The sequence below is a fragment of the Capricornis sumatraensis genome, chromosome 9 (genome assembly GCF_032405125.1).
Source record: "Capricornis sumatraensis isolate serow.1 chromosome 9, serow.2, whole genome shotgun sequence".
NCBI lineage: Eukaryota > Metazoa > Chordata > Mammalia > Artiodactyla > Bovidae > Capricornis > Capricornis sumatraensis.
In genome coordinates, this window is record NC_091077.1 from 40,367,869 (window position 1) to 40,380,729 (window position 12,861).

General features: G+C 39.8%; 1 protein-coding gene across 1 annotated transcript; it reads right to left on the minus strand.

The window, feature by feature from the left end:
* Positions 1-5,770: 5,770 nt before the first annotated feature.
* On the minus strand, positions 5,771-6,745 carry LOC138085246 (olfactory receptor 2M4-like). Its single transcript, XM_068979486.1, has one exon. The coding sequence runs from the start codon at positions 6,743-6,745 to the stop codon at positions 5,771-5,773; it is 975 nt and encodes a 324-aa protein (XP_068835587.1).
* Positions 6,746-12,861: the final 6,116 nt, after the last annotated feature.

Consider the following 12,861-nt stretch of genomic DNA (forward strand, 5'->3'; position numbering starts at 1 on the left):
AGATCATAAACTCTCAACCTGTTTGAGCTTAATATATGTACTTCTCACGTTTCATTTTGACCCTCTTCAAACCATTTATTTGGACTCATGAACATATATCTCACAAACTGAAGCAGTCTGGAACACACTTCTCCCTGCTGTTTTCAATCTATCATTAGCTACCATTGTCATAACATCATTGTGCATTCCATATGACTTTCTTTAGTCTCTTTTATTTCTTAGAAGTATCTTAAATTTTTTAAATTTATTTTTAATTAGAGATATTGCTTTACAATGTTGTGTTGGCTTCTGCCACTTATCAACATGAATCAGCCATAGGTATACATATGTCCTTTTACTCTTGAACCTCCCTCCCATATCCCACCCCATCCCATCCCTCTTGATTGTCACAGAGCACCAAGCTGAGCTCCCTGCTTCATACAGCAAATTGCCACTTGTTACCTATTTTATATATGGTAATGTATATGTTTCAATTCTACTCTCTCAATCTGTCCTACACTCTCCTTCCCCCACTGGTGCACAAGTCTGTTCCCAATGTCTGCATCTCTACTGCTGACCTGCAGATAGGTTCATCAGTATCATCTTTCTAGATTCCATGTATACACAATAATATACAGTATTTGTTTTTCTATTTTGACTTACTTCACTCTGTATAACAGGCTCTAGGTTCATCCACTTCACTACAACATACTCAACTGCATTCCCTTTTAAGGCTGAGTAATATTCCATTGTATATAAGTACCACAAAGAAATATTTTAAATTTTATGTCAAAATATTTCTGCCAAGTGCTCAATGAAAAAAACTGTGAAGCAAGAATATTATACCCAGCACAATTGTATATGTAAAAAATACAGCAAAGGTATCATTTGACTATTGTTGTTGTTGCTAAGTCGCTTCCATCGTGTCTGACTCTGTGCAACCCCATAGACGGCCACCCACCAGGCTCCCCTGTCCCTGGGATCCTCTAGGCAAGATCACCGGAGTGGGTTGCCATTTCCTTCTCCAATGCATGAAAGTGAAAAGTGAAAGTGAAGTCACTCAGTCGTGTCCAATTTAGCAACCCTATGGACTGCAGCCCACCAGCCTCCTCCATCCATGGGATTTTCCAGGCAAGAGTACTGCAGTGGGTTGCCATTGCCTTCTCCACATTTCCACTTTGAAAAATGTCTATTCAGTTCTGCCTATTTTAGAGTTGTTTTATTTTTGATGTTGACTTGTATGATCTGTTTATATATGTTGGATATTAATCTCTTATCAGACATATCATTTGCAACCATTGTCTTCTATTCAGTAGGCTGACTTTTTGTTTTGTTAGTGATAAGTAGCTTAACATTGCTAATCATCAAGAGAATGCAAATAAAAACCACAAGATATCACCTCAAACCAATTAGAATGGTTATCATAAAAAAGAACACAATTAATAAATATTGGTAAGGATGTGGAGGAAATGAAACCCTCCTATGCTGTTGCTGGGAACATAAATTTTGTTCAGCCACTGTGGGAAACAGTGTAGAGTTTTTTCAAAAAATTAAAAATAAAATTCCAAATGACCCTGCAATTCCATTCATGCTGGTAAGTTGCTTCAGTCGTGTCTGACTTTGTGCGACCCCATAGATGGCACCCACCAGGCTCCCCCCTCCCTGGGATTCTCCAGGCAAGAACACTGGAGTGGGTTGCCATTTCCTTCTCCAATGCATGAAAGTGAAAAGTGAAAGTGAAGTCGCTCAGTCATGTCCGACACTTAGCGACCCCATGGACTGCAGCATTCCAGGCTCCTCCATCCATGGGATTTTCCAGGCAAGAGTACTGGAGTGGTGCCATTGCCTTCTCCATCCATTCATGAGTATATATATTAAAAAAAATACTAATTCAAGAAGATGCATGTACCCCAGTGTTCATAACAGCATTATTTACAATTGCCAAGATAAGGAGGCAACCTATGTCCATCAACAGATGAATGGATAAAGTAGTGGCACATATGAATACTACTAAGCCATAAAAGAATAAAGTTTTACCATTTGGAGAAACATGGGTGGACTTGGAGTGCATTATGTTGAGTGGAATGTTAGATAAACACAAATATTATATGATATCACTTATATGTAAAATCGAAAGTATACTAGAAACCAGTGAATATAAAAACAAACAAAAAAAAGGAGCAGAGAACATATTAGTGGTTTTCAGTGGTGAGTGGTGAAGGACAATAAAAAAGGACGTGAGAGTGAGTGGTACAAATAATGGTACAAGATAGGCTATAAGTATGTATTGTATTACACAAAGAATATAGCAATATTTTGTAATAACTGTAAATGGAGTATAACTTTAAAAATGTATAAAAATTTCAAAATATACAAAGAAGACATTCCAGATCAATAAACATTGAGAGAATTTAAAACTAGAAGACCTATCTAAAAGAAATACTATAAAACAGTCTTTAGTCTAAGGACATGATACTTCAGGCCTTTGGCTCAAGATGGTGGAGTAGAAGGATGTGTGCTCATGTCCTTCTGCAAGAACACCAAAACTGCAACTAGAAGTTGAACAGCCATCAGCAGAAGGATGTTGGAACCCACCAAAAAAAGATATTCCACATCCAAAGACAAAGAAGAAGTCGCAGAGAGATGGTAGTTCAGTTCAGTTCAGTTGCTCAGTCATGTCTGACTCTTTGCGACCCCATGGACTACAATATGCCAGGCTTCCCTGTCCATCACCAATTCCTGGAGCTTGCTCAAACACATGTCCCTCGAGTGAGTGATGCCATCCAACCATCGCATCCTCTGTTATCCCCTTCTCCTTCCTTCAATCTTTCCCAGCACCAGTGTGCTTTCCAAGGAGTCATTTCTTTGCATTGGGTGGCCAAAGTATTGGAGTTTCAGCTTTAGCATCAGTCCTTCCAATGAATATTCAGGACTGATTTCCTGATTTTGATCTTCTTGCAGTCCAAGGGACTCTCAAGTCTTCTCCAACACCACAATTCAAAAGCATCAATTCCTCAGTGCTCAGTTTTCCTTATGGTCAAACTCTCACATCCATACATGACTACAGCAAAAACCATAGCTTTGACTCTAGATGGACCTTTGTTGGCAAAGTTATGTCTCTGCTTTTTAATATGCTGCCTAGGTTGGTCATAACTTTCCTTCCAAGGAGCAAGTGTCTTTTAATTTCATGGCTGCAGTCACCATCTGTAGTGATTTTGGAGCCCCCCAAAATAAAGTCTGTCACTGTTTCCATTGTTTCTCCATCTATTTGCCATGAAGTGATGGGACCGTATGCCATGATCTTTGTTTCTGAATGTTGAGTTTTAAGCCAGCTTTTTCACTCTCCTCTTTCACTTTCATTAAGAGGCTCTTCAGTTCCTCTTTGCTTTCTGCCATAAGGGTGGTGTCATCTGCATATCTGAGGTTATGGATATTGCTCCTGGCAACCTTGATTCCTTCCAGCTTGCACTTCATCCAGCCCAGCATTTTGCATGATGTACTCTTTATAGAAGTTAAATAAACAAAGTGACAATATATAGCCTTGACTTACTCCTTTCCCAGTTTGGAACCAGTCCTTGTTTCATGTCTGGCTCTAACTGCTGCTTCTTGACCTGCACACATATTTCTCAGGAGGCAGTAAGGTGGTCTGGTATTCCATCTCTTGAAGAATTTTCCACAGTTTATTATGATGCACACAGTCAAAGACTTTGGCGTAGTCAATAAAGCAAAAGTATATGTTTTTCTGGAGCTGTCTTGTTTTTTCTATGATCCGATGGATGTTGGCAATTTGATCTCTAGTTCCTCTACCCTTTCTAAATTCAGCTTGAATTGGTGGGACTATAAATTGTTGCATCTACTATGGAAAGCAGTCTGGATTTTTCATTCAAAACTAAAAATAGAGCTATCATGTGATCCTGAGTATATATCTGGTAAAAATGAAAATTCTAATTTGAAAAGACACAAGCACTCCAATATTCATAGCAGCACTATTTACAAATACCAAGACATGGAAATAGCCAAAGTGCCCATCAACAGATGATTGGCTTAAGAAGTTGTGTTATACATATGCAATAAAATATTACTGAGCTGTAAAAAAATAATAAAATATTGCCAATTGCAGAAACATGGATAGACCTAGAGAATATTATACTTAGTGAAGTATATCAGGCAGAGAAAGACAAATACTATATGATATCACTTATGTGTGGAATCTAAAAAATAATACAAATGAATCTATATACAGAACAGAAACAGACATGTGAAGGTAGAAAACAAGCTTAGATTTTGTAATGTATTTCAATCACAAAGTTTTATTATGATTCATATGGCCTGATATCAAGGATAATTTTCATAGACATAGAAAACTAAATAAAATCTTTTCTGCATCTATAAAATCTTGTCTTGGGCCTTATTACTGGGACTCACAATTCTAACCAGACTCTATCCTCTTTTGTCATGTGAAATGTGGGATTGCCTCACATGACACAATGTTAGAGAGAGCCTTGCCTGCATGCTCTTTACAGCCCAATGTCTCAGTAGCAGCTGGTCAGCTTTCCCGCTGGTAGTCTATGTTCTAAGCAATAGAGGCATCATCCACTCTAATCTTAGTTAGCAATCTGGGTTTGCATGTGTTTCCACATGCAGTCATGGATCTCCTCTTGGGAGTTCAATGCAACATCTCTCTAATATTTATATAATCAACTGTGAAATATTGCTAACCTTTATTGGTTACTTCAGCCTCATTCGTAGTTCAATGTGTTTCATTTTTTTTCAATGTGTCTCATTTTTTGATGAACCTTACAATTGTTTTACATAAGTTTCTTCAAAAACACTCCAATTATTTTTTAACTCTGTACATCAAAGTTGACTTATTTACACATGTTTTATGGATAAATGACAGTGCCTTATAATAGCTTAAAAGTATCCCATAAGGAAAAAAAAAAACAAAACCAGGTATGAATATGGACTGATTCCAGAGTCTGGGAAATATTTGGCATAGGCAGAGGGTACCTCCTCTAAATAGCTGATGGGTAGGTGTAGCCTTCTGAGACTCTTACTTCAACTTCTTTTCTTCAGTTACAAATGCACTCACTGAATGCAGAATCCAAAGCTTGTTCAAGAAAAGCTATCCAAGATAGGCAGAGAGAATAGAGACAAAATATTGAGTTTTCTAGCGTATTTAGGGTTTCCTTGGTGGCTCAGGTGGTAAAGAATCTGCTTGCAATGTGGGAGACCCAGGTTCAATCCCTGGGTTAGGAAGATCCCCTGGAGAAGGGACTATCTACCCACTCCAGTATTCTTGCCTGGAGAGTTCCATGGACAGAGGCTACAGTCTATGGGGTCGCAAAGAGGTATTTAAGAGAGAAAAAAATTATCTTCTTATTGCCCATGATAAAATCAATTCTTTTTTACATTATCAGTCACATATGTCTTTCACAGGAACTTTGTACTTCTAACAATGGAAATTAACAAGACTCGAATTACCAATAATGCCAAATAAAGCTGAGCCTCAAGAACACTTTTAAAATGTCTAAATATTTTATGTTTAAGAAGAGAATATTGGAAATATTTCTGTGCTTATGAACTGATTTGATTAATACCAATTGGATTGATCTATTTTGAAAACAAGTTATTAGAAACTGATTGAGAAAAACCACCTTATGAACTATTTATTATTGAATTAATATTGTCAGTTGAATTCAACAATGTGGTTTGTGTATGGGGCTACAGCAAAGTTCCTCATGTTTGAAAATGTCACTGAGATGCTCTTGAAGTCTTTGTTCTTGACCCTCTAGATAACTGTTTTCCACCTTGATATGTATGTGGTCCATTTGAAGACTGGATGCTTCCTCAGGACCTTCTGAAACGCCCACAAAACATCTTTGTTTCTCAAGCTATAGATGAATGGATTGAGCATTGGTGTGAGCACAGTGCAAAATACAGACACAGCCTGCTCCTGATCAGGGGTATGAGAAGAACCAGGTGTCATGTACATATAAATACATGGTCCTAGATAAAAGCTTACCACTGTAAGATGGGAGAAGCAGATGGCCAACGCTTTGTTCCTGCCTTGGGGGGATTTCATATGAAGGACAGTGTGGAAGATGAGCATGTAGGAAGCCATAATAAATCCAAAAGGGATGATGATGAAACAAATGCCCATCACGAAGACCACCACTTCATAGATAGAAGTGTCTTTGCATGAGATCTTCATGATTGCTGGCATCTCACAGAAGAAATGGTGGATTTCTCTGGAGTGACAGATAGGCAGGCTCATAGTATAGAATGTGTGGGCTGTGGAAGCTAAAATTCCCCCAGTCCAAGACACTATGACCATTTGCAGACAGACCACATGGTTTATAATGACTGCATATCTCAAGGGGTTACAGATAGCCACATATCGGTCATAGGCCATGAGAGTCAAGAGGATACATTCAGCACCCCCAAGAGTAAAAAAGAAAAATACCTGGGTTCCACAGGCTGCCCGAGTGATGTCTTTCCTTCCAGAGAAAAAGTTTACGATCATCTTTGGAACAGTGCTGCTGATGAGGGCCAGGTCTATGAGAGAAAGCTGGCTAAGCAGAAAGTACATTGGAGTGTGGAGACTCAAGTCCATCCATATCAGGAGGAGCAGGAAGAAGTTTCCAGTTACTGCAGCAAGATAAATTAAGATGATAATGTAGATAAGAATACTGACATATTTCATATTGGGAAAGAGTCCTGAGAGAATAAAATCTGTTGTTAATGTCTCATTTTCTTCTTCCATGGTTGACCGATCTGGTTGAGCTGTAAGAAGAAGGAAAGGGAAACAGAAGTAAAATAAAATAAAAGCTTTTGAAAATATTTTTATTGGTCAGGTATTGCTGTAACAATGTGAGGTAAAAAGTAACTCCAGAAATTTCAGTGGCTTATGGCAGTAAACATGTATTTTCTTGATCCCATGTTTGTGAGTCAGGTGGAGGCATTTTGCTTTAGGATGCCCATCAAGTACAGATATACTCCACCATAAGTCTCTCACTCTGGGGCTTGCTCTTCTCAAAGAAGATGGCAGGAGCCAAAAGGAGACAGCAAAATTACCTGATTTCCCCTAAGTGAGTGAAGTGAAGTCACTCAGTTGTGTCTGACTCTTTGCGACCCCATGGACTGTAGCCTACCAGGCTCCTCCGCATATGGATTTTTCAGGCAAGAGTACTGGAGTGGGTTGCCATTTCCTTCTCCAGGGGATCTTCCCGACTCAGGGATCAAACCTGGGTTTTGGATCAAACCCGGGTCTCCTGTGTTGCAGGCAGATGCTTTACCCTCTAAACCTCCAGGGATTTCCACTAAGGGCAGAACTTAAAGCTGACTCTATTACTTTCTACCAAGTTCCACTGACTAAAGTAAGTCACAAGTAGAAACTCAACATCAATATGATGGGGAAGTGAGCTCCGCTGACAGCAAACTCTAAAATGATGAGGCATGAAAAGAGAATTAGAAACAATTAATATGATCTATTACATTTCTCAGAATTTCCACCTCTATCATTCTCAATTTTATGATCTTAATGCTGGGTATTCAGATATTTCATAATTTCTTAGTATCCTATTTAATGTGCTCTACTAAGACCCAGTTAAGATGCTTACTCCTTGGAGGGAACGTTATGACCAACCTAGATAGCATATTCAAAAGCAGAGACATTACTTTGCCGACTAAGATCTGTCTAGTCAAGGCTATGGTTTTTCCAGTGGTCATGTATGGATGTGAGAGTTGGACTGCGAAGAAGGCTGAGCACTGAAGAATTGATTCTTTTAAACCGTGGTGTAGGAGAAGACTCTTGAGAGTCCGTTGGACTGCAAGGAGATCCAACCAGTCCATTCTCAAGGAGATCAGCCCTGGGTGTTCTTTGGAAGGAATGATGCTAAAGCTGAAACTCCAGTACTTTGGCCACCTCACGTGAAGAGTTGACTCCTTGGAAAAGACTCTGATGCTGGGAGGGATTGGGGACAGGAGGAGAAGGGGACGACAGAGGATGAGATGGCTGGATGGTGTCACTGACTTGGATGGACGTGAGTGTGAATGAACTCCGGGAGTTGGTGATGGACAGGGAGGCCTGGCGTATTGCAATTCATGGGGTCACAAAGAGTCGGACATGACTGAGCGACTGAACTGAACTGAACTAAGACTCAGTAATAAAGATCTATGGGTTGCCTCTGATCACAAACTATTTTCACTATAAATAATCCTTTGAGGTCATATGTAGCAATTTCTTACATTCATGACTAGACATGCAACAGGTAAATACATAAATTGTTTCTTAGCTCTCCTCTACCTGTGGACCTAGTTACATATATTTATGGAAGAAACCATAGATAAATATGAAATAGAGTATGGCAAAATGAAAGTATTGTCTTGTACTTGAATCTAGGGGGTCATTTTCTAAAACAATATACATTAGCCAAGGAATCAACCAACATAGTCAAAGCTGTGTTCTCCTTTAGATTTTTTCATAGAAACTTATATAAACCACATCAGGATAAATTCAGGAATAATAATGAAATTAGATCTCATAAGCTCTAAATGAGGAATAAGATTGTGCCTACATTCAAGAGGGAGGATGTTCCTCTCTACAAGTTTATGGAAATAGAAATGGAGAATTTTCTACTCTAAGTAGCTTGAAACAGACTAGAAGCAACTAAGCATGAACTTTAACTTTTATGTCCGTATCACTAGTCACTTAGGTTGTATGTAGGCAGTAAGAAAATTTCAGTCTACAAGGAACAAATTTCAAAGGGAAAGCTCTGATTGGGATAAGAAAAGCTCTAAGATTTCCCATTTTCCCAACCAATATCACCAAGTGGTACCTCCTGGTGGCAACAGTGATTATGTGTAAATTTCATTTTCATTTTACCACTGAAAATGAAGGTAACACTGACAATTTACTCTTAATGTTGTTTCATTGATGTTTACTAGATTTGCTTACTTCTGGGACCCAATAATTGCATTTTCCCATCAGCTGACTACTAAATTTCTAGACAGAAGTTATGGAAAACTCTTAGGAACAGTGAGACAAGGAGGTGAAAGTTGAAGAAAGAACCAGATGCAAGAGGTGATTTAGTTTAATAAAAATGTTCCTAACGTTTGTTCCATATCCTTAAAGTTGCACCCATTTAATTGAACAAAATATTCCCCTCTGGTTGTTCAAGATGCTACAAAGGACTCTGTTAAGTGGAAATACTACCCCGAAGAGAGGCAAAACAGTAGGTAGAATTACTGGAAGCCAGGCCAGTCTCTTCATTTTACCTGCACTTGTGTACCTACACACACAGGATTTTTCTTTAACACAACATGCTTCCCCCAAAGAAGTGATGCTCCTGGTTACTTCCTGAAGAAGGCTTGTTGTAGGAGACTGGAGCATTTTGTTTTCCATGTGCAAGCAATATTTCTGAGATCATATAGACAATTACACATACATTTGATAAAAGTAAGTACTCCAGAGGGTCCTTGAGACAAATAGGAAACCACAGAGGAAGTGAGTCCCTAGATACCCATTACACGATTTGTTTTTCTCTATTGCTTTGCATTTTGCTTAAAACAAGACTCATGTGGGAGGGTGGGTAGGGATAAATTACTTTGTTTATCTGGTATTTTATTATCCTGGGTTGCTTAAATATGTCCCTCATTTTGGCTTCTTATGGAGCCTCATTTATTTGGGTGATTTTCTGACTCATCAACAAGTATGTTCTATTAAAACTTTATTGAATTGACCTAAACATAGTAAATTTTACTTTTTCCAGGAGCAGCCACATACAGAAAGGATATTTCTCTCTCGCAGATTCAAAAGGCATTGTCCCTCAGGACAAACATAGCTATTCATCATCATGAAAACTGGCCATCTTGGTTTTCAAATAATTTCTTTCCTAATGGCTTTCCACAAGTGAAATTTAAATATATTAAAAGAAATAAAGTTGTTGTTTTTTTTTTAAATATTCATTTGCAAGAGTGGGGAATTCCCTGGTGACCCAGTGGCTAAGACTCCATGCTCCCAATGCAGGGGGCTCAGGTTCAACCCTTTTTCAGGGAACTAGATCCCACATGTCACAAGCAAGAGTTCACATGCTGCAACTAAAGATCAAAGATCCTGCATGCTGCAACTAAGACCCAATCCAACCAAGTAAATAAATAAATAAAAATTTTGAAAATACTCAGTTATATAGAACAACAACAACAAAAATCTCAAAATGTGTATGCAGACACAAAAGACCCCGAGTGGCCAAAGCAATCTTGAGAGAAAAAAACAGAGCTGGAGGAATCAGGCTCACTGACTTCCAACAATACTACAAAGCTACACTCATCAAAACAATATGGTGCTGGCACAAAAATAGAAATATAGATCAATGGAACGTAACAGAAAACCCATAAATAAACCCATGAACCTACAGTCAGTTAATCTATGACAAAGACTACACAAGACAAGACCACACAAAGTTAGTCCCTTCAACAAATGGTGCTGGGAAAACTGGACAGTTTTACATGCAAAAAAATGAAATCAGATCATTCTTTAACACCATACACAAAAATAAGCTCATAATAGATTAAAGGCCTAAATATAAGGCTAAACACTATAAAACTTCTAGAGGAAAACAGCAGCATAACAGTCTCTGACAAATCACAGCAGTATCTTTTTCAATCTGTCTTCAGGAATAATGGAAATAAAAACGAAAATAAACAAATGGGACTTACTTAAACTCAAAAGTTCTTGCACAGCAAAGGAAACAATAAACAAAATGAAAAGACAACCCACAGATTGGGAGAAAATATGTGCAAATGATGTGACTAACAAGGAATTACTCTCTAAAATTTACAAATCGCTTATGATGCTTAACAGCATACAAACAACCCAATCAAAAAATGGACAGGGGGCAGAATCAAGATGGCAATGAGGGAAGACACAGAGTCTGTGTCTCCTCAGGCCTAGGATACTCACCAGGTGCTGGTGGGGGACCTCTGGCAGACAGGCTGCAGGAGAAGCCCTGGGGGCAACCTGGTACTGGTTAGGGGGAAGTGGAGGAAATTGAAGTTGGGGGCCAATGGCTGAGGGGCTGCTGGGGGAAGGGGAGAGATTTGGGCTCAAAAACCAGTTTGGGTGCAGGAGTGGTTTTGGTTCCCTGGGTGCCAGTAGAAACACGTCAGCACAGCCGAAAGGGAGGAATCTCCTGGGATTGGAGGATCTGCTGAGGGAAGCCTCTGGGGCTCTCCATCACTCAGCCAGGTTGACTGAGGGGCTGCTGGGAGAGGGGGAGTCATTTGGGTATCTTTGGGTGCTAGGAGCAACATGACTGCTTGCCCAAGAGAGACCCCTGATGGGATCAGAGGATCCATAGAGGAATCCCTTGTGGTTCCCATTTCACTTGGCCCCAGGGAGCCTTCTGGGGCCCCCTGGGCCTCTGCCTTCTGAAGCCCCATCTGCCCTCCGGGGCCCTCTCTACCCTCCAGTTGAGCCCTCACACCTTTGGGGCACTCTCTACTCTTCAGGGGCTCCTCTACCTGTGTGGGTCCTGCGGACCTGAGAAGGAGGGGGAGGTTCCTGTGGAGAGAGGAAAAGGTGGGCCACCACTAGGGGAGGATCTTGCAGGATTCCAAGAACAAGTAACTGACTGGTCTTCCCCCACCCGCTCAGCCCTGGGGAGCCTCCTAAGGTCCCCAGGCCACCTTCTCCATGCTTTGGAGCCAACTCCGTCCTCCAGGGCCCCCCTCTACCCTCCAGGCTGCCCTCTGCCTTCTAGTTTCCAACTCCCTCTGGGACCCCTTTTTCCTGGGGCCCCCATCCTCTTTCTAGGGACATCCATCTGGCCTCTGTACTGGGCACTCTGCCTTCCAAGTTTCTCCTCTGCCCTCCAGGGCCCTCTCCTCCCTTTGAGGCCCTCTTCCTCCCTCCAGGCTGATCCCTCTGCTATCCAGGAGTCTCCCTCCATCCTCCAGGGTCACCCTCTGTTCTCTGGTTTCCTCCTCCCTCCAGGATCCCCCTCCTCTGTGGACCCCTTCACTCCTGCAAACTCCACTGCTGGAAACCTCAGGCCACACAACTAGTGAGACAGGAGCAGAGACACACCCATCCAAAAAAAAAAAAAAAGAAAGAAATGACAAAAAATACATTACAGATGAAGAATCATGGTGAAAAACTACAAGACCAAATAAATGAAGAGGGATTAGGCAACCTATCTATCTGAAAAAGAAATTAGAGTAATCATAGCAAAGATGTTTAAAAATATTGAAAATAGAATAGAGAAAATGCAGGAAATATTTAACACATTTAACAAAGACATAAAAGAAATAAAGAAAAAGCAAACAGTGATGAACAACATAACCACTGAAATTAAAAATACTCTAGAAGGAATTGATAGCAGAATAACTGAAGCAGAAGAGTGATTCCAGTGAACTGGAAGATAGAATGATGGAAATAACTGCTGAGGAGCAGAATAAAGAAAAAAGAATGAAAAGAGACAGTCTAAGAGACTGCTGGGACAATATTAATATTAAATATTAAATTAAATTAAATATTAAATCCATATATTCAAATTACAGGGATCCCAGAAGAGGAAGAGAAAAAGAAAAGTTATGAGAAAATAGTTTAGGATATTATAGTCAAAAACTTCCCTAACATGGGAAAGGAAATAACCACCCAAGTCCAGGAAGTCCAGCGAGTCCTGTACAGGATAAATTTAAAGAGAAATGCACCAAGACACATATTAATAAAACTAATCAAAATTAAACACAAAGAAAAACTATTAAAAGCAGCAAGGGAAAAGCAAAAAATAACATACAAAGAATCCCCATGAGGGTAACAGCTGATTTTTCAACAGAAATTCTGTAGATGAAAAGGGAGTGACAAGATATATTTAAAGT